Genomic DNA, 26,011 nt, shown 5'->3' on the forward strand with positions numbered 1-26,011 from the left:
CAAGACTGAACCAGGAAGAAATAGAAAATATGAACAGACCAATCACAAGCAATGACATTGAAACTGATTAAAAATCTTCCAACAAACAAAAGTCCAGGACCAGATAGCTTCACAGCTGAATTCTAGCAAACATTTAGAGAAGAAATAACACCTATCCTTCTCAAAGTCTTCCAAAAAAAATTGCAGAGGATGGAACACTCCCAAACTCGTTCTACAAGGCCACCATCACGCTGATACCAAAACCAGGCAAAAATATCACAAAAAAAGAAAATTACAGCCCAATATCACTGATGAACAAAGATGCAAAAATCCTCAACAAACTACTAGCAAACTGAATCCAACAGCACATTAAAAGGATCATACACCATGATCAAGTGGGGTTTATCCCAGGGATGCAAGGATGTTTCAATATCTGCAAGTCAATCAGTGTGATAGCCCACATTAACAAATTGAAGAGGGGAGTTCCCTGGTGGCCCAGTGGTCAGGATTCTGGGCTTTCACTGCCATGAGCTGGGTTCAATCCCTGGATAGGGAACTAAAATCCTGCAAGCTGTGTGGTGGCACGGCCAAAAACAAAAACAAAACAAATTGAAGAATAAAAACTATATGATCATCTCAGTAGATGTAGAAAAAGCTTTTGATGAGATTTAACACCATTTATGATAAAAACTCTCCAGAAAGTGGGAATAGAGAGAACCTACCTCAACATAATAAAGGCCATATATGACAAAGCCATAGCTAACATCACACTCAATGATGAAAAGCTGAAAGCATTTCCTCCAAGATCAGGAACAAGACAAGGATGTCCACTCTCATCACTTTTATTCAACATAGTCTTGGAAGTCCTAGCCACAGCAAAGAAAAAGAAATAAAAGGAATCCAAACTGGAAAAGAAGTAAAACTGTCACTGTTTGCAGATAACATGATACTATATATAGAAAATCCTAAAGATGCTACCAGAAAACTACTAGAGCTCATCATGAATTTGATGAGGTTGCAGGATATAAAATTAATACATTGAAATCAGTTACATTTCTATACACTAACAATGAAAGATCAGAAAGAGAAATTAGGCAAACAATCCATTTACCATTGAATCAAAAAGAATAAAATACCTAGGAATAAACCTATCTAAGGAGGCAAAAGACTTGTACTATGAAAACTATAAGACGCTGATGAAAGAATTTGAAGATGACACAAACAGCTGGAAAGATATACCATGTTCTTAGATTGAAAGAATCAATCTTGTCAAAATGACTATATTACCCAAGGCAATCTACATATTCAATGCAATCTCTATTAAACTACCAATGGCATTTTTCACAGAAGTAGAACAACAAATTTTAAAATTTGTATGGAAACACAAAAGACCCCAAATAGCCAAAGCAATCTTGAGAAAGAAAAACAGAGCTGGAGGAATCAGGCTCCCTGACTTCAGACTATGCTACAACTCTACAGTAGTCAAAACAGTATGGTACTGGCACAAAAACAGAAATATAGATCAATGGAACAGGATAGAAAGACCAGAAATAAACCCACACACCTATGGTCAGTTAATCTACAACAAAGGAGGCAAGAATATACAGCAGAGAAAAGATAGTCTCTTCAATAAGTGATGCTCGGAATACTGGACAGCTACATGTACAAGAATGAAACTAGAACATTCTCTAACACCATACCCCAAAATAAACTCAAAATGCATTAAAGACCTAAATATAAGACTGGGTACTATAAAACTCTTAGAGGAAAACACAGGCAGAACACTCTTTGACATAAATCGCAGCAATATCTTTTTGGGTCCACCTCCTAGAGTAATGAAGATAAAAACAAAAACACACAAACGGGACATAATTAAACTTAAAAGCTTTTGCAGGGCTTCCCTGGTGGCGCAGTGGTTGAGAGTCCGCCTGCCAATGCAGGAGACACGGGTTCGTGCCCCGGTCCGGGAGGATCCCACATGCCGCAGAGCGGCTGGGCCCGTGAGCCATGGCCCTGAGCCTGTGAGGCCACAACAGTGAGAGGCCCGTGTACCGCAAAAAAAAAAAAAGCTTTTGCACAACACAGGAAACCATAAACAAAAAGACAACCCACAGAATAGGAGAAAATATTGGTAAATGAAGTGACTGACAAGGGATTAATCTCCAAAATATATAAACAGTTGATGCAGCTCACTATCAAGAAAGCAAACAACCTGGGCTTCCCTGATGGTGCAGTGGTTAAGAATCTGCCTGCCAATGCAGGGAGACACGGGTTCAAGCCCTGGTCTGGGAAGATCCCACATGCCACGCAGCAACTAACCACATGCGCCACAACTACTGAGCCTGCACTCTAGAGCCTGCGAGCCACAACTAGTGAGCCCCCATGCCACAACTACTGAAGCCCGTGCGCCTACAGCCTGTGCTCTGCAACAAGAGGAGCCACCACAATGAGAAGCCTGCGCACTGCAACGAAGAGTAGCTCCCACTCGCTGCAACTAGACAAAACCCACACGCAACAATGAAGTCCTAACACAGCCAAAAAATAAATAAATTTTAAAAAAAACCCAATAAAAAAATGGGCAGAAGATCTATATAGACATTTCTCCGAAGAATACGTATGGATGGCTAACAAGCAAATGAAAAGATGCTCAACATCGCTAATTACTAGAGAAATGCAAATCAAAGCTACAATGAAGTTATCACCTCACACTGGTGAGAATGGCCATCGTTAAAAAATCTACAAACAATAAATGCTGGAGAAGGTGTGGAGAAAAGAGGATCCTCCTACACTTTTGGTGGGAATGCAAATTGGTACAACCATTATGGAGAACAGTTTGGAGGTTCCTTTAAAAACTAAATACAGGGACTTCCCTGGTGGCGCAGTGGTTGAGAGTCTGCCTGCCGATGCAGGGGACACGGGTTCGTGCCCTGGTCCGGGAAGATCCCACATGCCGTGGAGCAGCTGGGCCCGTGAGACATGGCCGCTGAGCCTGTGCGCCATGGCTGCTGAGCCTGTGCATCCGGAGCCTGTGCTCCACAACGGGAGAAGCCACAACAGTGAGAGGCCCGCGTACCACAAAACAAACAAACAAACAAAAAAAACTAAATACAGAACTACCATATGATCCAGCAATCCCACTCCTGAGCATATGTTTGGAGAAAACCATAATTCAAAAAGATACATACATCCCAATGTTCATTGCAGCACTATTTACAATAGCCAAGACGTGGAAGCAACCTAAATGTCCCTTGACAGCAGAATGGATAAGAAAGATGTGGTGCATATATACAATGGAATATTACTCATCCATTAAAAATGATGAAATAACATCATTTGCAGCAACGTGGATGGACCTTGAGATTATCATACTAAGTGAAGTAAGTCAGACAGAGAAAGACAAATATCATATGATATCACTTATATGTGTAATCTAAAAAAAGATACAAACGAACTTAGTTACAAAACAGAAACAGACTCACAGACTTCAAAAACAAACTTATGGTTACCAAAGGGGAAAGGAAAGGGGAGGGGTAAATCAGGAGTTTGGGATTAACATATACACACTACTCTATATAAAATAGATAATCAATAAGGACCTACTATATAGCATAAGGAACTCTACTCAATATTCTGTAATAATCTATATGGGAAAAGAATCTGAAAAAGAATGGATATATGGATATATATAACTGAATTACTTTGCCATACACCTGAAACTAACACACTATTTCAAATCAACTATAATATAAAATAAAAATTAAATTTAAAAATCTTATGATCTCAATAGATAGAGAAAAAACATTTGACAAAAATTTAATTTCCATTTATGATTCAAAAAATCTCAACAAAGTGGCCTTGAAGGAACATATTTCAACATAATAAAGGCCATATATGACAAGCTCACAGCTAACATCATACTCAACAGTGAAAACCTGAAAGCTCTTCCTCCAAAATCAGGAACAAGAGAAGGATGCCCACTCTCACAACTTTTATTCAATATAATATTGGAACGCCTAGCCAGAGCATTTAGGCAAGAAAAATAAATAAAAGGCATCTAAATTCACAAGGAAGCAGTAAAAATGCCACTATTTGCAGATGACATGATATATAGAAACCCCAAAGTCTCCACACACACACAAAACTGTTAAAACTAATCACAAATTAAACAAACTTTCAGGATTCTGAAACAATACACAAAAATCTACTGTGTTTCTATTCAGTAATAACTATCACAAAGAGAAATTAAGAAAACAATCCAATTTACAATTGCATCAGAAAGAATAAAATACCTAGGAATAACTTTAAGCAGAGAGATGAAAGACATGTAAACTATAAGACACTGATGAAAGAAACTGAAGAAGGCACAAATAAATGGAAAGATATTCCATGTTCATGGATTGGAAGAATAGTGCTAAAATGTCCATACTAGTCAAAACAAGCTACAGATTCAATGCAATCCCTATCAAAATTCCGATGGCATTTTTTTCACAAAAATAGAGCAAAAAATCCTAAAATTCATACGGAAACACAAAAGACCCAAACAGCAAAAGCCATCTTGAGAAAGAAGAACAAAGTTTAAGTCCTCATACTCTGTGACTTCAAACTATATTTCAAAGCTATAGTAATCAAAACAAACACAAATATAGATCAATGGAATAGACTAGAGAGCCCAGAAATAAACCCATGCATATATGGTCAATTAATTTATGACAAGGAGCCAAGAATATACAATGGGGAAAGGGCGGTCTCTTCAATAAGTGGTGTTGAAAAAACTAGACAGCCACATACACGAGAATGAAACTGGACCACTATCTTATCTCATACACAAAAAGTAACTCAAAATGGATGACAGTCTTGAACTTAAGGCTTAAAATCATAAAACTCCTAGAAGAACAGGTGGTAAGCTCCTTGACATAGGTCTTGGTGAGGACATTTTTGTATTTGACAACAAAAGCAAAGGCAACAAAAGCAAAAGTAAACAAGTGGGACTACATCAAATAAAAAAGCTTCTGGGGCTTCCCTGGTGGTGCAGTGGTTGAGAGTCTGCCTGCAGATGCAGGGGACATGCGTTCGTGCTCTGGTCCGGGAAGATCCTACATGCCGCGGAGTGGCTAGGCCCATGAGCCGTGGCCGCTGAGCCTGTGCTCTGCAACGGGAGAGGCCACAACAGTGAGAGGCCCGCATAGCGCAAAAAAAAAAAAAAAGCTTCTGCACAGCAAAGGAAACCATGAACAAAATGAAAAAACCTACCAAGTGGGAAAAATATTTGCAAATGTCATATATATGATAAGGGGTTAATATCCAAAATATATAAAGAACTCATAAAACTCAATAGCAAAAAACTAAACAATCCAGTTTAAAAAAATGGACAAAAGATCTGAGTAGACTTTTCTCCAAGGAAGACATTCAGATGGCCAACAGGTACATGAAAAGGTGCTCAACATCACTAATCATCAGGGAAATGCAAATCAAAACTGTAATATCACCTCATACCTGTAGACTGGCTATTATCAAAAAGACAATAAATGTGTTGCTGAGATGCAGAGAAAAGGGAACCCTCATGCACTGTTGGTGGGATTGTAAATTGGTGCAGCCATTATGGAAAACAGTATGGAGGTTCCTCCAAAAGTTAAAAATTATTCTAGGACTTCCCTGGTGGTCCAGTGGCTAAGACTCCATGTTCCCAATGCAGGGGCCCCAGGTTCCATCCCTGCTTTTGTAACTAGATCCCACATTCATGCCACAACTAAGAGTTCAAATGCTGCATCTAAACATCCTGCGTGCTGCAATGAAGACCTGACACAGCCAAATAAATAAAGAAATAGATAAACATTTAAAAAATTATTCTACCATTATGATCCAGCAATTCTGCTTCTGGATATTTATCTGAAGAAAATGAAAGCACTAACTTGAAGATATTTGCACCTCCATGTTTACTGAGGCATTATTTACAATACCCAAGACATGGAAGCAACCTAAGTGTCCACTGATAGAATGAAACGATAAAGAAAATGGGATAAATATAGATATAATGGAATATTATGCAGCCATTAAAAAGAATAAAATCTTGCCATTTGCAACAAAATGGATGGACCTTGAGGGAATTATAGGAAGTGAAATAAGTCGGACAGGGAAAGACAAATACCATATGACCTCGTTTATGTGTGGAATCTAAACAAATGACCAAAATAACATGTTCATAGATAGAGGATTGGTGGTTGATGGGTAAGGGGTGAATGAAATGTGTGAAGGGGGTCAAAAGGTACATATTCCAGTTATAAAATAAATAAGTCAAGGGAATGTGACATACAGCATGATGACTATACTTAATACTATTGTATATTTGAAAGTTGCTGAGAGTACATCTTAAAAGTTCTCATCACAAGAAAAAAAATTTCTAATGCTGTATGCTGTCAGATGTTAACGAGACATAGTGGTGATCACTTTGCAATATGTACAAATATGGAATCATTATATTGTACATTTGTAACTAATATATTGTTATATGTCAATTATATCTCAAGAAATATTATTTCACCCCAATCTTTTCATCTTCAAATAAAGGTAAAGTGTCATATATTATTTTCTTCAAGGAAAAAAAGTTGCTTGGAAAATCAGACAAGTCAACATATCTAAGTGGTTTCAGTTATGAATAAATTCAAGTAAATCAAGGAAGGATTTTCAAAATGGGAGGGATTTAGCAGCTTATATCTTTTAAATGATATAAACTGCTAAATGAGAATCCCATCCTTTACAAATGCTCTTTGAGCATTTAGAAAATAATGCACTCGGGGTGCTGTAAAATGGGTTCTCATCTAGCCTAATCTGACATTCCTCAAAGATCCTTCCAATTCATCCAACAAGAATTTACAGAGCATGTATTCTATGTCAGACACTCTGGAGTCTGATGATACAGAAGAAAGCAGAAAAGTGTCCTTCTGGAACATAGAATCCAATAGAGGAAACAGACAACAGTTAGAGAATCACACACAAAAAAGTGAAATTATATTGCGGTAAGACAATAATGTGATAAGTGCTACTGAAAAAAATAAAAAGAGGTACATAGAAAAGTCGAACGTCTGTGGTACTCTAGCATAAAATAACTAAGATCATTTCACTGTAACAACTCCTCACTTCAGAAATGAAATAACATGACATAGTCACACCCCCCAAACTATCAAAAGTGCCAAAGCATACCCTGGGCTGAAAACTGAGAATACTGGCAATAACAGCTGGCAATACTCCGGGTATTTAGGGAATTCTAATCTGAAGCAGCTCATAGATATACTTTAACGCTATCCATTCCCCTTGACTCTTCAAAAGAGAAACTTTTGGACAAATGTTAGCTGTGAAAAACTGGAAATCACTTAAGCTAAAAATCTTTCCTTGGTAATTCTCCAAAAAGGTACTCTAATAATTTGAGTCATTTTTATTACATGTATGAACTTAAATCCCCCCAAGATTATGTTATTGATACTTTTGCCAATATTTTATATAATGCAGTTCTCTCCAGACACCACTCCATTCTCTTAAGATAACAAAGAGCTGCTAGTATCTCACGTGTTTCAGATATTTCGAGGTTTTAATTTTTTCTCAGTTAAGAAGTTTTATGGGGACTTCCCTGGTGGCGCAGCGGTTAAGAATCCGCCTGCCAATGCAGGGGACATGGGTTCAAGCCCCGGTCCGGGAAGATCCCACATGGCGTGGACGAACTAAGCCCTGGGCCACAACTACTGAGCCTGCGCTCTAGAGCCCGTGAGCCGCAATGACTGAGCCCGTGTGCCACAACTATTGAAGCCCACGTGCCTAGAGCCCATGCTCTGCAACGAGAAGCCATTGCAATGAGAAGCCCGCACACTGCAACCAAGAGTAGCCCCCGCTCGCGGCAACTAGAGGAAGCCGGCGCGCAGCAACGAAGACCCAATGCAGCCATAAATAAATAAATAAATAAACAAACAAATAAAGTTCTATGAATTCTCCCAACCTATTATAAGTAAAAGAATAAATCTCTGAATATCATCTTTTGAGAGCGAGAATCCCATCAGACTCTCTCTAGATTCAATTCCTTCCCACAACTTACTGTTTCCTCTTAAGCAAAGAGCTAAGCCCCCAATCCTAAAACAAAAACAAACAAACCCATGTCCCTCCCCCACCCCAATTAGATGGGGAATGAGAGAATACAGAGCCTGTGACCTGGGTGTTAGACAGTTGTGCGCAGCCCTCACCCTATTGGCACCCTAGGTCACGTGCACAGAACACCACCAGACCCCCCTCTCCTCCCCACTGATAACTGTCGCCCCTTGGCGGAGGGACGATTGTGGTCTCCCCCCGCCGCATTCTGTACTTCCTCCAGGAAGGCGTGCCGCTCCACCCTCACATTCCTGTTGAGGGTCCCGGGCCTGGGGAAGTTCAGGTGGGGTGGGCGCCCTCTCTGCCGGTCCTACTCTAACCTTCACCGCACGGACTTGCTCTCATCTGGGTCCCATGGCTAGACTCCAAGCTAGATGAGGACACATCCTGATGGCCGCTCATTCAGCAGAAGTCAGGTGCCTGCTGTGAGCCAGCGATGTGCTAGGTGTTGCAGAGACGGTTAAACCGGACACTGTCCCTGCCACCAACGCGTGGCAACAGAAGGTGCAACCCTAGGGGCGGCCTCCCCTCCTCAAATGTCACATTGCAGCACTTTCCAACCTGAGTCATCCCCTCCGCATGCACTTGTCCACCAGTCTGCAGGGGCAGAAAGATGCCTGCCCAGAGAGAGCTGCAGCCCAGACGCGTGGCTCCCCTTCAGCTGCTGAAGCTCCTCCAGGAGCCCGCGGTTAAATGGTCACCGACTGACTAGGCTGCTTCAAATGGGGTTCTTATCTCAGCTAAGAATCCTGATGACTGCACTGTCTCACTGTTGACAAAATCACTGACATTTTAAATTCTGATAAAAATGAGGGTACTGTTAGCTCTGGCGTGCGCTAAGACCATCCCCTAGGCGCGGGCACAGGACCTCGAGCTTACCTCTACCCTAGCTCTCCAGCTGCCTCCGTATCTGCGTGTTCCCAACGAGGCTGGGAGCTACCCACCCATCCCATCCCCCCACCGCACAGGTTGCAGCCAGGCTGAAAAAACAAATGAATGGTTCCTATTTCCACCTGGGTACCAGCCCCAGCTCGACCAGCCCTATAGTTGTGAGCCCGAAGGAGAGTCATTTTACCTCTCTGGATTTCACTCTCTTCATCTGTAACATGAGAAATTGAGGGAGAAGATCTCCAAGGCCTCCCAAGCTCTCTCCCTGAGCCATGTACATCGGTAATTTTTTTTAATCACGCAGGGCTGAAAAGGCACGGGTCCATCGGTTGCTTTTCTGCACCCAGGTGTAAAGGGTTGCCTTGCCTGGAGAGGGGCTGCAGAAGAGGAAGAGGCCTCACCCCACTGGGTTTCTGGCTCTTCCCAAACCTCTACAGACCAGGAGAAAGTGAAGGGGCTCCCCAGCCACACGGAGAGCAGGGCGCTGGGGATGGGAATGCGTTCTTCCCCCCGGAGGGCAGCTCTGGTGTGACTGAGGCCAGTTCCTCAGGGATGCCTCCCACGCTTTCCCCTCCTACTTAGAGGGAAGCTGCCAGCAGTTCCACCTTAATTTTTGGTTTTTAAGTCTATGTTCCACCTACTTCATTTAAAAAAGGCTTGCTAAGGGCTTCCCTAGTGGCGCAGTGGTTGAGCATCCGCCTGCCGATGCAGGGGATACGGGTTCGTGTCCCAGTCTGGAAAGATCCCACATGCTGCGGAGCGGCTAGGCCCGTGAGCCATGGCCGCTGAGCCTGCGCATCCGGAGCCTGTGCTCCGCAACGGGAGAGGCCACAACAGTGAGAGGCCCGCGTACGAAAAAAAAAGAAAAGGCTTGCTAAAAGGGAAGATTTTCAAACCTCTGATCTTTGTAAAGGGCAAACTCTTTACTCCCTTGCAAAAACAAAACAAAAAATCTTCTATCAACTCCCCATTAAGGTACAGTCTGAGCTCCCTGGCACCCAAGGCTCCCCTCCAACCCCCAGCTGCAACTGCTGCTACTCCAGAGGTCGCCCTTCGCTTTCCAGCCACCCAGAGCAATGTGCGGTTCCAGAACACACTGTGTGCCACGTACCTTCGTGTCACTGCGGACGCTGTTGCCTCTGCGGACCATGCGGTTCTACTTTGCCTGAAAGCCTCTCTCCGTCTTGCAAAGCCCTGACGTCACCTCCGCCGGAAGCGTCCTCAGACCTCCTCCCGTGGAAATCATCCCGCTCCCGGGCTCCTCGTGCCTTACACCTAGCACAGTGGATACTAAATTGCTCATTATCAGCAGCGTGGGGCGGGGGGGGAAGCCTGTGGATTCAGATCACCTGGGCCCAAACCCAGCTGCCCCAGTAGGTGCGCCCGGGCCTGTGAGTCGGGAGTGTGTGCCCCGCGGAGCCGCGCGGAGGATGAGCGGGGCCTCGAGCCCTTCTGCCTTCAGAGGGTTGGTGGGCGGTGGGAGGTGCACCCATCACAGGCCGTAACCTCAGTGGGGAGCCTGGGGCTGGGGGCCGAGGGTGAGGGAGGATGGGGGCTGGGAATGGTGGGGAGCAAGACCCTGCGCCTCCCCCACCGGGTCCTCAGACTTCTGACGTTTTTCTTGAAGTATCTGAGGGGTTCACAGACACCCGTAGGGCTTTTCATTTTTATCTTAACGATCCTCAGGTTGATCTATTTACTCTAAAATTATGTTGAAAGAGGACTCCTTTTGGTGAATGCACCCGTGCTTTTCTGCAACCCCACGCAGCTGAACTCGTCTGCGGTGGAAGGGAAGTACGGGACTAAGTCCCCGAGCCCTTTTCCAAAGAACAAAAAAGCGCCTACACCCTTGGGGCCGCTCCCGCGACGCCCCAGCCCCGCCCAGGGGCCCTGCGAGGCCGGCCCGGAGACCCCGCGGCCTCGGACGGGGCGCGGCTTTTCCGGGCTTGCGGCGCCACCTGGTGGCCGAGGCGCACACTGCGGGCCGGGCTCCCGTTCCACGTGGCCTTGGAGACAACGGAAGTCCCTGGGCAGAAGTCAGTGTTGGGCCCTGCGACCAACCCGGTGTGTGGGGACAGAACTGAGGCTTGGGAGCAGACAGACCTACCAGGAGTCAGCTCCTACCCCAAAGTTTCCCGCTGTGTGAACTGGAGGTTTCTTCTCTGGTAAATGGAGAGCAGTACCACCTGCTGGGATGCCCGGGAGAATTAGTAGAAAAACGTGCCCAACTCGCCGCTTGGAACCTGTTGTCAACTCAGTGCTTCTCTTTAAATTGATTCCTTTCTCACTAAAGTTTATTTATAAAGGAAGCTACTTTAGCCTCATCTTATGAAGCAGCTCTATTTTTTCAATATGTTAAAATAAATATATAGGTAATAAAATTAGAAAACAAAAATTTCCTCCATGGACAACGGGCAACACCAGTCCATGGGATCAAGTCTAGAACCTGTGCCTGCCCAGGGGCCCCTCTTCTTTCTCTCTGTCTTCTGCCTCCTTCCATGGCCATAGTCACCCCTCACCTGTCCCCTCCTGCAAGTCCCCAGTGGATGGGGTTCTCACCTCATGTGATAGCATTTGCCTAGTAGAGATCTGAATTTGGAAAAATAGATTTCACTGTCTCTGACGTTTCATACCCTTTTTATTTCTGGTCATACCAGAAAAAGAAAAACAAAAACTTGGGAGAGACGAAGGAGGGTAAATGCTTTATTAAAATCACAATGAGCTCTGAGCCCCCCGACTCAGGCAATAGGAACCTGCTTCTTCTTGCTTTTATTCAGTTCCCTAACAAGACAGATGGCGTTTGCTCTCACATTTATGTTCCCCATCGCCCCAAAGCACACAGGTTTTTCAGCTGCTGCTCTCAAATGAAACAGTGTTAGAACTGCGAATACTTCATATACCTGACAGCTGGCATCATTTCCGGAGATCTAAATGCCAGAACAATTCCTAGAGACAATGTGAACTCTTGCCATCATGTCTCTGTGCTCAGCAGAGCGATCTGAACCACACAGGGACATTTCTGGCCAAACTGATTTACAAACACAATATCACAGATCATTACAGTGCAGGTCTATTAAGGCAGATGTCTGATAATTCTAATCTAGGGCCAGTGCTAGGGATTTCTTAGTGGCGAGCTTTTACATGCTGCTGCCGAAGGCCAGCACCTCCCCTCCAGGCTAGGCAGTCCTGGCTCTGTAAGTCTCCCATTTCTCTCCTACGTGAAAATAACCCTATTGTTTTTGTTGACTGAAAAGTAATTCAAATATGTCTTTAAAAATTCTGTTGATGTACAAGTGTATGAGAAGTTCCCATAACCCCACCCCAGGCACCCTAATGAGAGTGTTCCTTGGCGATGTTTTCCTCACCTCCCCCAACCTCAGGCAGACTTACTAGTTCCAGTCTCAAACTGGGCCAGCCTGGCCAGAGCTGGGCAATTGTAAGCGGCTTGCCTCTCACCAGGATTCGAGGCCATAGAGCACAGGGCAAGGAAGCCACTCGGGAATTCAGGCAGGACCTCTCATTACCTACTCCTTGGTTCCCTAAAAAAGAGAACTGATGGGGCTTCCCTAGTGGCGCAGTGGTTGAGAGTCCGCCTGCCGATGCAGGGTACACGGGTTCGTGCCCCAGTCCGGGAAGATCCCACATGCCGCGGAGCGGCTGTGCCTGTGAGCCATGGCCGCTGAGCCTGCGTGTCCGGAGCCTGTGCTCCGCAACGGGAGAGGCCACAAAAGTGAGAGGCCCGCGTACCGAAAAAAAAAAAAAAGAGAGAACTGATGATATATTTCAAGAGATTTGGTTGTTAAGGTAAATAACTAATGGGTTTTTGGTCCCAGACTTGGCTTCCAGAAGAGGCTGGGGAGACCCAAATTCCTGTCATTGTCCAGACACCCATTTCTCCCCCAGGTTTATAGTTTAAGGGACTGCTTCAAATTTTGTCAACCTTAGCACCAATTTCACCATGATTCATGGATCCAAAATCATGTCCATGAAAGATCTTATTTTCTGATCCTGGATCCCCTAGGCTCTGGACCCTCCAACTTTTTGAAGCCCAGGCTTCCCACTCATCCCTACCAGGATAAAACTTCAGACGCCTGTGGACTGGGCAGGTGGAAGAAACCAGTGGGCCAGGTGGCAAACTGGCGGGTGTAGGCTCAAGGGGGCGTTTATTTCCTTGTGGGGCTGAGGAACTAGTGTTGCCAGATGTGGGGTAAGAGAAACCAGAAATCTGGATTTATGTGAAATTTTCTGATTTTAAAATGTTGGCAATTAATTCACATTTAAAAATATACAGCGTGGCTCAAAGGAACGAGTCTGGAGGAAGCTACCTCTTGTTCACTGGGTAGACTGTCCTACAAAGCGCTTTGCACAGGGCTGGCTCAGCTCCTCCCTTCAGTATCTACCCCACGAGTCGAGGCCTGTTTCTATCTAGTGCCAGGAAATATGGTGCAACCTTAACTCTAATAACACAAAGTCCCTGAGCCCACGTCCACCAGCAGATGGAGTGTGTTTCCCCATTTTGTTTGAACTGGCGAAGAGTGACCAGAGGGCACGGTGCTCGTGTAACCCCCTGGAGAGGCTGCTCTCCCTGCACTGGTCAGTCCTCAGGTGCTCTTTAACAGTGAACTCTGTCCCCAGCCCTGGAGCTTCTGGGTGCCTCTGCCACTGGCCGCATCCCTGTGAACAGTGCATTCTCTCTGTCTCTGTCCCTCTCCAGCTCCCAAAGTGATGCCAGCCTGGGAGTGGTTTCACCTGCCCTTCCGCTGGCCTGTGGTTCTGGTGTTATTTCCCCATTCTTGTAGTTAATCAAATTGGCTCACATGTAAGAAGCTGACAAAGGAACGTGTTGGTTAGCAAGACTGGAAACTGTTCTTCCTAGATCTACTACAAACAGTATCATTGATAAAAGGATCCCTTCTCTAACGTGTGCACTTTGCTAAGTGGTGAAAGTGTCAGCAGACAATGGACTTTCTGTTGCCTTATTACTTCAAGTTATAGACCAGCCTGTCTCAATTATCACCCAGGAGGTGGTGCAGGGCCTCTGCTAACTGGACCTGGGGAGGGGCAGGTATAATGAAGGAGACAAATGTGTTTAGTGTCTCTCATTCTCTGAAAAGCTTTCCAGAACTCAGGAACCCAGGAATCCATATTCTCATAGAAGTGGTTCTAATTTGACCCCCCTTGCTGGGTGGTCAGATAATTAAAGGGGAGGCCGTCACCCACAGGCCCCGGCCGAGCCATTCCTGAACATTAGTTGCTGCCTCACAAACGGGGAAGGTCTTTTTCAACTCACTTTTTCAATTTTCAGGAATTGAGCTAAAGCCAGCTGTTCTAACGTAAGCACATTTAGTATGGGACTAAGCATAAAACAGGAACACAAAGTGTAAAGACAAAAGCATCCTCACAGAGTATCAGCTAGCAAAGTGGCCTTCAGGTGACAGCAGCCTCCCGAGTCTCCTCCGTCTGCTCTGAAACTCCTCCCTCCTTTCCGCTCTTTTCAGGGCTGACTGCCCCTCCAGCTTCCACTGCTAGACAGACTTCCTCAAATGCAGATGAGCTTGTCTGCACGGAAATCCTCCAGTGACTCCTGTTTTTAAGACAAAGTCCCAACTCCCCAGCCCGGCACTCAAGATCTGGCCCTGTGCGCTCTACTCCTCACCATTCCTCTGCCCTCAAATGGTCTCTGCCCCTCCTTTGCCTAAATAATTCTTCATGTCAAATGTCATCTCTCAGAAATCTCCCTGCTCCCACCCCAGCACCCTGGCCAAGCTGCCTCCTCTGGCTCCACCGAATCTTGGGCAAACGGAGGTGCTGTGCGGGGGCCACGTGAGGGCTCGGCGGGGGCTGCTCACGGTGCCTCACTAGTCACTCTTCTTCCTCCTCAGTACATGACAGCGTAGGCTTCATTCCTCAGCCTCCCGTTCAGCTAGAAGTGGCCATATAACTTCACACTGGCCAGAAGAATGTAAGCCAAGGTGCTGCGTGAAACTTCTCTGAAATGTCCCCCAAAGAGGGGGGCTGGCCCTTCTCTTCTGGCTGGAACGAGGAGGGCATGGCGGGGCCTCTGGCTGCCATCTGGGCCCATGTGACGACTTTGGCAATGGAAACCACACCAGGCAGAACTACAAGGCAGGAGCTGTGGTCTCTGACATTGCCAAGGGCTGGTCCTGCCTCAGCCAGACCACCTCCAACTCTGAACACGGGAGAGAAAATAAACTTGCTTGTTTAAACCACTGTTATTTTGAGAATTGTTCTGATAACTGGGCCTATTCAGACCAGCGCCCTCCCTGTCACTGCCTTGTGCCTCTCACGTGAACGTAGGCACACTGAGTGACCCAGGGGTTCGAAGCTAATTCTGACTGCCATCCTCACTGCGGGGCACATCTCCATGGTTAGAGCGCTATCCTCGAGTGCCCTGAGCACTGACCACCCGAGCTGTCCCCTCTACAAGGCCACAGTGAGTGGTCCACTGGTAGGGACACTATCTTTTACATCCGTGTTTCTGGCCACTGGTAAAGGATATGCTACTGTCTATAAACACCGAAACTGGTTTTTCTGAAGGAAGCAGAGAATATCTAAAGTGTTTTCCACCTCAGCAAGATCCAATGAGCCAATCTAGGCCAAGTGTGTGCCCATCTTCCAAGTGAGTACTAAGAATCCCTCTCTCTCCCCAGAGCTTAGTATTTTTTATATGCTTATAGACATTTTACTGGGAAGATATCAGGGCTGCTGTCATCCTCAGATGCGAACTGTGACCTCACAAGAGTTAAGAATCACTGCACTGGAAAAACTACTGTTAAAGAAACTGTCTTTAAAGCTTAAAAATTACTTACTTGCTTTCCATGAAGTATCTCCTTAACATTTTAAAAAAATATGAACATCTTTTAGAAAGTAATAACAACTTGCTCAACTTTTCCTATCCTGGAAAGTAAAAAGTTGTAACATTTAAGTATGCTTGTGAATATTTTCCTTACCTGTTATAAGCTCCATTTCAAAAAACAGGATTGTTAACTGCGAGAAATATTCTAGAAATATTTATAATGCAAACAGAAGGAGCTATGATTAGAGGTGGAACCTTCTTTTATCATTTAGCTTTAAGTATGAACCTGGCTCCAGAAATGGACCTATCCTAAAAACTGGCTGGCACTGGGTGGGCGCTGATAACTGTAGTTCCCAGCTAGTGATCACAGACCAGTTCCACGCGCTGCTCCCCTGGCAACGTTCATGCTAGTGCCAAGTCAATAACCGATCAATCTTTCATCTTATTTAAAAAAGAGATATAATATGCATTTAATTTCATTCAATAAATCAATTCCACATAACTTACCATCTCTTAGAAAATTCAGGAGACAGCAAACATCAGACATGAAAAATTACATGAACGCAGTGTGATGCACTGGAGAGGAACGAATGCACCATGGCAATCAGGAGTTGTAATTTAAATGTACCACAAGAAGAAAAGCAAAACTACTGTAATTTATTGCTGTATCTATGCTTCCCAGTATAGCTATAATATTATAAGTAGCTACAAAGTGCCACCTTCTGGTTTAAAACTGTGGAACATCATCTTTATTTCTTTTTAAATGCCATTTTTTGGTGGACGTATAACAACGGCAGCAGTTACAAAATGTTGTCTGAGTACTTTTGAGAGCTCAAAACAAAGACCTGTGTATAGGCTGAATAAAAAGATGTTCAATTAATAGTGCACATAGTGTAACTTTAACAACATCTTTCATTGGAATTTTCGTGTAAACCTTAATAGAGATGTGACTCACAGAGACCAAAAAGTAAAGTATCTTTTCCTTTCACGGTTTACTGAGGTGGTCTGCATTCTCGCAAATGATTTACAAAATACAAGAAATGCCGCATGTGGGTATTAGGCGTGAAGTATTTCATTTTCTTACAGAAGGGGCAGCAGGAGGACAGGGAGCCTAGTGGACACCCTGTTGCCACCTTTCCCAAGGACGCACGCCCTCAAGAATGGCAGTGGAAACCTGGCAGCAAGCCACCCTTACAATTCTTTTTGGTTGTTTTAAAATACAAGCACTTCCTGACATTTCCCTCCCCGGCCCATGAGCCCCACCCCCACTTGGCAGGATACAAACCCATGTCCTCTTGCTTAGTTTTCCCCTCAGAATTATTTACAAGATGCTTACAGATACGGTACAAACTAGTATGAAATTAACGGTAGTTTGCGTTTCCAGACACACTCCTGTGGTGAAATAAGCGCACCACGCCAATTCCGAAGGCCGGTCCAAAGCTAAGGTGACTCAGAGGCATCTGCATCCGTAACCGCAGAGACAGGCTTCTTGCTGGCTGGGATGGATTCGCCGACTCTGTCCTCAACAGCGGCCGGGGCCTTGGGAGTGGGGGGCGTCACACCCACGGTGAGCGTGGACACAGCATCTGCCCTTGCAGTGGTCGGGACAGGGTCGGAGGGTGGGCTGCTGGTGGGTGGGAGAGAGGACAGCAGCTCTGTGGAGGCTGCCGTGGAAGAGACCTCTGGAACCAAAGGAAATGACGGGAGGAACTCGGATGGCATGGGGAGAGGTGCAATGCCAGGTAAGTTTTGGGGAGGCAGGGAAGGAAGAGGTGGCAAACCTAGGACAAAAACGGCATAGATCACACATCCTCCCAGCACTAGAAGAGCAGCAGTCAGCATCACACGACTATTAATTTGCATTTCGTTAAGGAAACAGAAGCTGAGGAGAGACAATACAAATCACAACTTCTGATTATCCTCAGTTGGAGGCCAGGACAGAGTTAAATATTCACTGCAGGACCAGCTGGCCAGGAGGAAAGGTTCCCTCATGTGACTCAGCCCAGAGCTCAGGGAGGAAATGATTCTCCCAGCCAGGATGGACAGGAGCCCACCCAGCCTGCGATGCAGCTACACCGAGTGCCCAGCAGGAGGACTCCACTCTCGGGGGCAAGCTGCAGGTGGATTTAAGCTGCCCTCTGGACAGACAAGAGGAAGAGGAGACACAGGGGCCAAACCTCCTGTGAAGGTTTCGCAAGGGAAGGGCCTGCTGTGTAGCCCCTGGCATTAGCCTCACCAGAAGTACTCAGCCTTTATAACTATATTTATAGTATAACTATTTATAGTACACTTGGCGGGTTTACTGTAATGATTTTAAAATGTAGATGAAGGGAAAGAGTATTACTTCTTTAAGAAACAAAGGAAAAGCAGGCTGTAAAACAGGTTTGGGGCAACCTGGGGACTGGTGAAACCCTTAATACTCTTAGAGTCTGTCAATCTGGGGAAAGGGCAGAGCCAGAAGCCAAGAATACAGGGCACAAAAGAAAAGACAAAGGGAGGACTGAGACAGTAAACATTAGTTTGAACTTATTGACTTCATTTGTTTTTTAACCGATTGCACTGAAAAGCAAATGGGTTAATGAGGATGGGTAACGAATACATGTAGATGATGAGTGTTACAACAGGGGCCGTTAGAAATGTGACAATGCCACTGTATAATAAGATCACTCGTTGACATCACTGATGGGCCAAATTCCTGAGATTAGCAATTAAAAGTCAGACCTGACTTGTGGCCATCTCAAAGCTAAAGATAATCTGGGCAATCATTAACCAGAAGAGCAGACTTGTGGGGACATTCTGCTGCTTCACTTTCATCAGTGCACAGAATACGAGTGTAAACACTCTGAATATCTGTGAACTTAACTATTTGTAGCTAAAATCTCTCACAGTTTTTGTTATAAAAAATTTGTTAATAACGAAGAATATTTATCAAGTAGCAAGCCCAGCTAGCCTCAGCCACACAAAACAGGTGTCACTACTCCGCGGGTGGCAGCTGCCCAAAACATGAGGAGAATCACAGGGAGTTCATCTGCCCCCACTGAGTGAACTGCGCACACCTCCCATCCAACTCAGCCCAGCAAGGCCACGCCACTGCTCTTTATTTCTACAGCTGGCCTTTGTGGTGCTTGAGCTGTCAGGTGCAGGAGAGGAGAAAGGGGGAGGAGAGGCAGCCAGGCAGGGGAGCAGCACAAAGACATTCCTCCTCCTCTTCTTTTTCAAGCTTTTTAAATAAAAAAGATTGATTTTTATTTGAAGCAGCTGAAATTTGTTAAACTGATCTGCCCTTGCCAGGAAAAGACTGAAATAGAGGACTGCCTTTCCTGGATAAAGCTTTTTATTAGACAGAGTCCTAGGAAGGCAAGATGGGCAACATACCCGGGTTCATGAGTTCCGGTAAGCTGACACCTGGCACGACGTGCGGGGCAGGGAGGTTGAGATTGGGGAGGGCAGGGAGGTTTGGTAGTCCTGCTGGTAAAGGCATCAGACCTGAAAAGAAGGCAGAGAACAAAAGATAAACCATCCAATCCTTGCATATTGAAAAAAATACTACCCACTTCAAAGTGAGAATACCAGAAGTCCACTTACCGTGTGGCAGTTTTATATCATAACAACAGTAACAATAACAAAATCTCTCCCAAGTGAAGCATCCTTCTATACCTAAGTGATTAGAAGGCTAAGTGGGTAAGGGTTAAAACAAACACACACTTCTGAACCCAAAAGCAAGAATGATGCTGGCCTATGTCTTGGAGAAGGGGCTGATTTATCTCAGCAAACACGGAACTGATTTTCTTTGATGGTTGAGGTTTACAGTCTCTCAGGCTTTTTTTTTTCTTTTTCCTTTTTAATTTCAGACTTACAGTTGCTAATTTATATGAAGAATCCCCATGTATATCTTTCACTCTAACTTCTCAAATGTTAACATTTTACCACACTTGCTGTGTGTACACATTTGGTTAATGGCTTAATATGTCTGTGTAATGACATCTTTAGCCATACAATTAAAGGCTCTCACAATGCAAGTATATATTTGATCACTGAAATAATATCTGATCGTTATCTGCTGGATAAAGGGACTTGGTCTTCACTGGGAACAGTAAGTGAAATAAACAAAAATCTAACCTAACATTAGAGCTACTGAAGACTCAAGTAAGGAGTGCTCTCCTCCAGGACACAATGTCTTATTCACTAAACAACAACCAGAAAGCCCTGTGCTGAAGGACGGACAGTCTATATACTCCTTATTCCTGCCTCAGGCTGCACTGGGGGCAGGGAGGATGGTTGGTTGGGGTTAAGGAGCCCAAGGCTCAGCAGCTGACTAGCTGGTGACAGCAGTTCATTGCCACTTGGTCTCACTTAACACAAAGTTACAGCAGAGACAGAATGAGAGTAAAAGACATAAATAGTCACCGCATAGGTAGAAATTTTTTTCATTGTTTTCTAAGATGCAAAATATCAGTAAAGCTATTGTTATTACATATATGTCTCCTGCTACTTACCTGGTAATGTAGTAGCTGGGTTCATTGGCGGCACAGAAGTGAGGGACTGGTTTACTTGTGGTGGCAATAATGGTACTGTTGGTACACCTAAAATAAATGCACAACCTTTTAAAAATTTCAGTTGATAAGGAGTGAGCAGACTATCTCGGACAGTCTTCCGTCCCTTCCCTCCTGCCATGGTCAGGTCTTCACTCAGTGTGACTTTAGTCAGTTGGTCTCTAGCTGCATCACTGCCACAGCTCATCCACCTGCTCTGCCCTTGGCCCTTCGCAATGGCTGTTAGCAGACCGTGAGCCAAGAGGGCGGGGGGCTCTGCAAGCCCTCAGCAGCTAAGTAAAACCGGGTAAGAGTTTTACTCCTGACCTAAGCGGGGCTGGATTAGAAAACTGTTTTGGAAATTTGGAAATGGGATACAAGGATCCTAATCAGTCTCTATTGGGCTCCTGACCTCAAAGGCCACGTACACCTGGGGCTGCTGGGGGGCTATATGCCCCATGAAACAGTGAATTCTGGTCTGTGAAAGAGAATGATGTAGATGGCCTGAAAGAGACAGAAGAGCATGTGGACCTCCAGAGATGGGGAGAATGACCTGGTTTCCTGAATCTTCATTTCCTTTTGACCTTAGGTTCTGTGACACTCCTCTGAAGTCTAGTACATTCCCACTTTTACTGCTGTTAGCTTGAAGTGGTCATGTTCTTTACATTCAAATAACTCTTACGATACCACCTAATGAAGATTACCTATTAATGTTTACCACCTACTCATGTGGGAGGTTTCGCTGATGTCCAAACAATAGTAATACTGCACATGGATTCTAGATTTTGTCTTACAGAGATCTGCTTAAATACGGTAGCAAGAATGAATTGTGCCTGAAAGTATGAAGCAACCATTTTCAGATAGCTTTTAAAATTTAGTCATGTGTTTACTTTTTTGCAGAAATTGGAGCCATGAAAAAATAGGAGAGGGTTCTTTGTTTTATCAGATTCTCAAAAGGGCTGGACGGTTGGTTGGTGTGTTCAGTCTTTAAAGTTTGGGTGGGGGGGTACCTACTATATGTCAGACATTGTTCTAGGCACTGAGGAACTTTACAGCATAAAGAAAATAGAAATCACTACCTTCTGGACATTTACATTCTGATAAGGGGCAGAAAAAGAAAGGGAGACAGGAAGTGTGAGAGGATCACATCAATTAATGTCATTTCAAAATGATATATTCATTTTCTGAAAATTTCTTAATCCAAAATTTTCAAATCCACAGAGGTGTTTTTTTAAAGCACATACTTTAATGTTTCTACAGTTACTGTTTGGGCTACTTTGCAGCAATATAATTAAAGCAAAGACAGAAAAATAAATGCCTAACAAAAAGTGGGTTCTCACATGTTATAATGCTAGAACATCTGAGTGTTTTTAAATTTATTTACTCAAAGTGAAAATGCTGATTTCTTTCAGTCTCCTTTGAGCAATTTCTGCTTTATTTATGTCTCTGTCTTTTAATACTCAAGAAACCATTTCTCTACAGTGTAATAAGACCAGGGATCTCAGTGCATGTGCATATATGACAATATAAGTATAACTGTAATGTAATTAGGGAAGATTTAAAATGCCTCTCAAAAGAAACTGGAACTTGAAGAGAGATGTCAGCTATCTCCTAAAGCCAGAACACTTTGCACTGGAACACTCACTGTAAAGCCAGGTGAGAGTTATCAGACACAGATTGGATTGCTGTCTTGGGAAGTCTATCCAGGAATAAACTAAAAAACCATTTCTTACATCTGATGGGATATAAGAAAAAAATCTTAATATCATAAAAAGAACTCAAACACTGCTTGAATGAAATAAACTTTAGAATCTCTTCCAAATATATCCATGACTTGATACTGATGACATTAATATTTAATGTCATCCAAGAAATACTCTAAAACTGGACTGTGGTGATGATTGCACAACTCCATAAATTTACTAAAAATCATGAATTCTATACTTGCAGTGAGTTAATTTTATGGTATGCAAATTATACCTCAATAAAGCTGGGAAAAAAACCCAGCAAAGAGCAGGGGGTAGGGAGGTACGTTATCATACCGATAACTGGCGACGCTGGGCGGTGGGGGCTGGTTGTTCTACTTGTTACGCAAATGAATCTTTATTAATAGTCATCTAATTTTGAATATGTTTCAAGTTTTTAATTGTAAAAAATAAAAAATTTAAATTTCATACGTATCTTTGGGAAATAAAACAAAGACTCTGAAAAGATCTGAGATTTGAACCTAGGGGACAAGCTCCAGGGATCATACTGTTGACTGCATCTTGATGGGCTGTTTTAAATCCATTCGAGAACAAAGTAGAATATGATCAAATTTGGGATATAAATATTAAAAAAAGAGCTCAAGAATAAAAGGCTATTAATGAAATAAAACTAAACCATGTCACAGTATTTCATCCACTTACTCAATATTAGTTGAGTATATAATATACTCTTGGTATAAAGAAAGAAAACCAGGAAACAGGAGATTTAAAAAAAGGAAAGGATAATTCAGAAAGAGTCATGTACCACAATGTGCATTGCAGCACTATTTACAATAGCCAGGACATGGAAGCAACCTAAGTGTCCACTGACAGATGAATGGATAAAGAAGATGTGGCACATATATACAATGGAATATTACTCAGCCATAAAAAGAAATGAAATTGAGTTATTTGTAGTGAGGTGGATGGACTTAGAATCTGTCATACAGAGTGAAATAAGTCAGAAAGAGAAAAACAAATACTGTATGCTAACACATATAGATGGAATAAAAAAAATGGTTCTGAAGAATCTGGGGGCAGGACAGGAATAAAGATGCAGATGTAGAGAATGGACTTGAGGACACGGGGCAAAGTGAGAGAGTGGCATGGACATATATACACTACCAAATGTAAAACAGACAGCTAGTGGGAAGCAGCCGCATAGCACAGGGAGATCAGCTCGGTGCTTTGTGACCACCTAGAGGAGTGGGATAGGGAGGGTGGGAGGGAGACGCAAGACGGGGGAGATACGGGGATGTATGTATATGTATAGCTGATTCACTTTGTTATAAAACAGAAACTAACACACCACTTGTAAAGCAATTATACTCCAATAAAGATGTTAAAAATAAATAAATAAATAAAGGAAAGGGAAAAATAAACTCTATCAACATACCAAGTTAAGAACTGTATCATGTGACCAAGCAATTCTAATTTCTGGGTATATAACCAAGAAAAATGAAAACATATGTCCATGCAAAAACTTGTACACAAATGTTCATAGCAGCATTATTCATAATAGCCAAAAAGTAGAAACAATCCAAATGTCCCTCAACCGATGAATGGATAAACAAAATGTGGCATATCCATGCAATGGAACATTATTTAGCCATAAAAAAGATGAAATATTAATATATGCTATGACATGAATGAACCTGGATAACACTATTCTAAGGGAAAGAAGCCAGAGAGGAAGGTCACAGAAGACCACACATATTATATGAAATGTCTAGATTAGAAAGAGGAAGTAGATTAGTAATTGCCTAGGCCTGTGGGATTGGGGGAAAACAGGGAGTGACAGGGTACAGGGTGTTTTTGGCGGGTAATGAAATGTTCTAAACTGATTGAGGTGATGGTTGCAAAACCCACTAAATTGTATATTTCAAATGGGTAAATTCAATGCTATGTGAATCACATCTCCAGAAAGCTGTTGAAAAAAACCAAAACAAACAAAAAAGGAGTATATTAGGTAGAACAAGGAGTACAGAAAAAGAGGAGATAGGCGTATGTCCCCTGAGCAAGACTGAGTCCCTAGGAAAGGAATGGTAAACTGCTCACTTTTGTATCCCCAGTGTCTACTACTTAGGGGATATGCAAACATTTGTTGAGTAAATAGGGCTATTAAATAGAAATTAAAGGTAGAATCCTGACTCTACAACAAGATAAGCCCAAGATCTAAAATTGTCTGAAAAGAGGTTCAAATGCCTGTGATGATTCAGTACCAGCTTTCAGACAGGGCCTGTCAATGCAGAGCACGTTTACAGTTTTCAAAGTACACTGGCATCAACTTTTAAAATTCTACAGCTTGGGACAGAAAACAGTATCCTGTAAAACAAAGTAGACTGCAAACAGAATCTATTTTTCTGCACACCTGTACTGAGAACATTACTGACAGCTGGTGGAGTTGAGCTAATAGAAAGTCCAGACAGACTCTGTTCAATTTCTGTAGTTCCTGGTGATGACAAAGACGGGGGATTAACTGAGGACAGCTGGACCTTCCAAAAAAAAGAAAGAAAAAAGGAAAATTACTCAGATTTACTTAAAAGAAAATATAAATATTGGCTCTCACCGGTCCTACAGATACCTTTTTCGATCATGTATTAACTGTCAAAAGTTTTCACCTGGCACTTTGGCTTTCAGACACTCCTTCCTAATTTTCATACGTGCCAAGGACCACGCACTGTAAACATCTCCCCCTCCTGTCACTTCCAGTCTTTTAACACATGGCATCTAGCCCATCATACACACTGTTATAGCCACTTCGACACCAGGAGGAGATTCTCTCTCCTCCTTCCTAGCCAGCCAAAAAAGATTATACTCAACCCTTAAAGCACCACTGCTTTCTTCTTCTTTGAATTCTCAGCCAGTTTTGTGTTTTTAATTTTCACTGCTCATGGAAGAAGTCAGCTGAAGTCTTAATACCATGATAGATTCCTTAAAAATTTCTTAAGATGTCTAACCTCATGAGTCCTCATCAATGAATGAATGTGGCAGCCAGATCTCTACCTTCTGGGAGCATGGGGTGGGGGTGGGAATGAATCTATATGGACTTTACAGATGGGTGGATGGGTGATTTCACCTCTGAATCCTCCAACTTATGCCAGCTCCAGTGCCCTCTGGCACATTCCAACATAACTTGTATTCTGGCCCTTCTCCCTAGCTGCCATTTCACCCTCTGGTCTTCTCAGACTGCCCATAGCGCCTCATCTGGGGCAGAGAGCACTGATTGGGGCAGCAGATATGATAGCAGGAGTCTGAACATACAACAACACTGGTTCTGGTTATAAGCCAATGGTGCATGGGGGTGAGGAGAGGTTACACTTCCCCATAGCTCCCCTTCACTTCCTCTAGAATTGGGGATGGCCCAACCATGCACCATAAAATGACAGTGGCAGCAGCCCTTTCTTTACAACTGTAGCATTTTCTTTTTGAATGTTTGGTTTTTATTTAGTCATGCATAAGAGTTAACTGTCCTGTAAGGCCTGCACAGGAAACATTTTAAAAGCCTATAAGCCTGCAGAAATACCTCTTATTCCTTAAAAAGCCTCACTTTGATCCTGTAATACTTCCCACACCCCTAGTTCTCTTTGCTTTCCCAGTCAAGTTTCTTGAAATAGGAAGCAGCAGTTATCATCACCTTATCACTCACCACTCACCCTCTATCTCCTGTAAGTTGGTATCTGCATCCCATCAAGCCTTAAGTTGCTCTAGCCCAGGACATGTTTTTTCACTCCTTCTCTCACCTGACTTCTCTGCAGTACCTCACATAGTTGCCTATGCCCCCTTTCCTGAAGCTCTGTTCTCTCCCTTTGGCCTTCTCCTGAGCTTCCTTTGCTGAATGCCCTTTCTCTGCCCATCCATTTAAACACTAGGGATGTTCAAGATTCTGGCCTCGGTCCTCTGACCCACCCAGGCCCAGT

General features: G+C 43.7%; 1 protein-coding gene across 3 annotated transcripts in view; it reads right to left on the reverse strand.

The window, feature by feature from the left end:
• Window positions 1–16,450: 16,450 nt before the first annotated feature.
• The window catches only part of GORASP2 (golgi reassembly stacking protein 2), a 29,467-nt gene continuing 19,906 nt past the window's right edge, over window positions 16,451–26,011 (reverse strand). For 2 of the 3 annotated variants that reach the window (XM_067741562.1, XM_067741564.1), the window contains exons 7-10: window positions 24,463–24,586; window positions 20,311–20,397; window positions 19,190–19,300; window positions 16,451–17,595 (exon numbers count right to left, since the gene is read on the reverse strand). In XM_067741562.1, the coding sequence (XP_067597663.1) occupies window positions 17,255–17,595; window positions 19,190–19,300; window positions 20,311–20,397; window positions 24,463–24,586 (663 nt within the window). In that variant the 3' untranslated portion in view covers window positions 16,451–17,254. The remainder of the gene's footprint in view (window positions 17,596–19,189; window positions 19,301–20,310; window positions 20,398–24,462; window positions 24,587–26,011) is intronic. The other variant, XM_067741563.1, reaches the window with a different exon arrangement.

The sequence above is a fragment of the Pseudorca crassidens genome, chromosome 6 (genome assembly GCF_039906515.1).
Source record: "Pseudorca crassidens isolate mPseCra1 chromosome 6, mPseCra1.hap1, whole genome shotgun sequence".
NCBI classification, from domain to species: Eukaryota; Metazoa; Chordata; class Mammalia; order Artiodactyla; family Delphinidae; genus Pseudorca; species Pseudorca crassidens.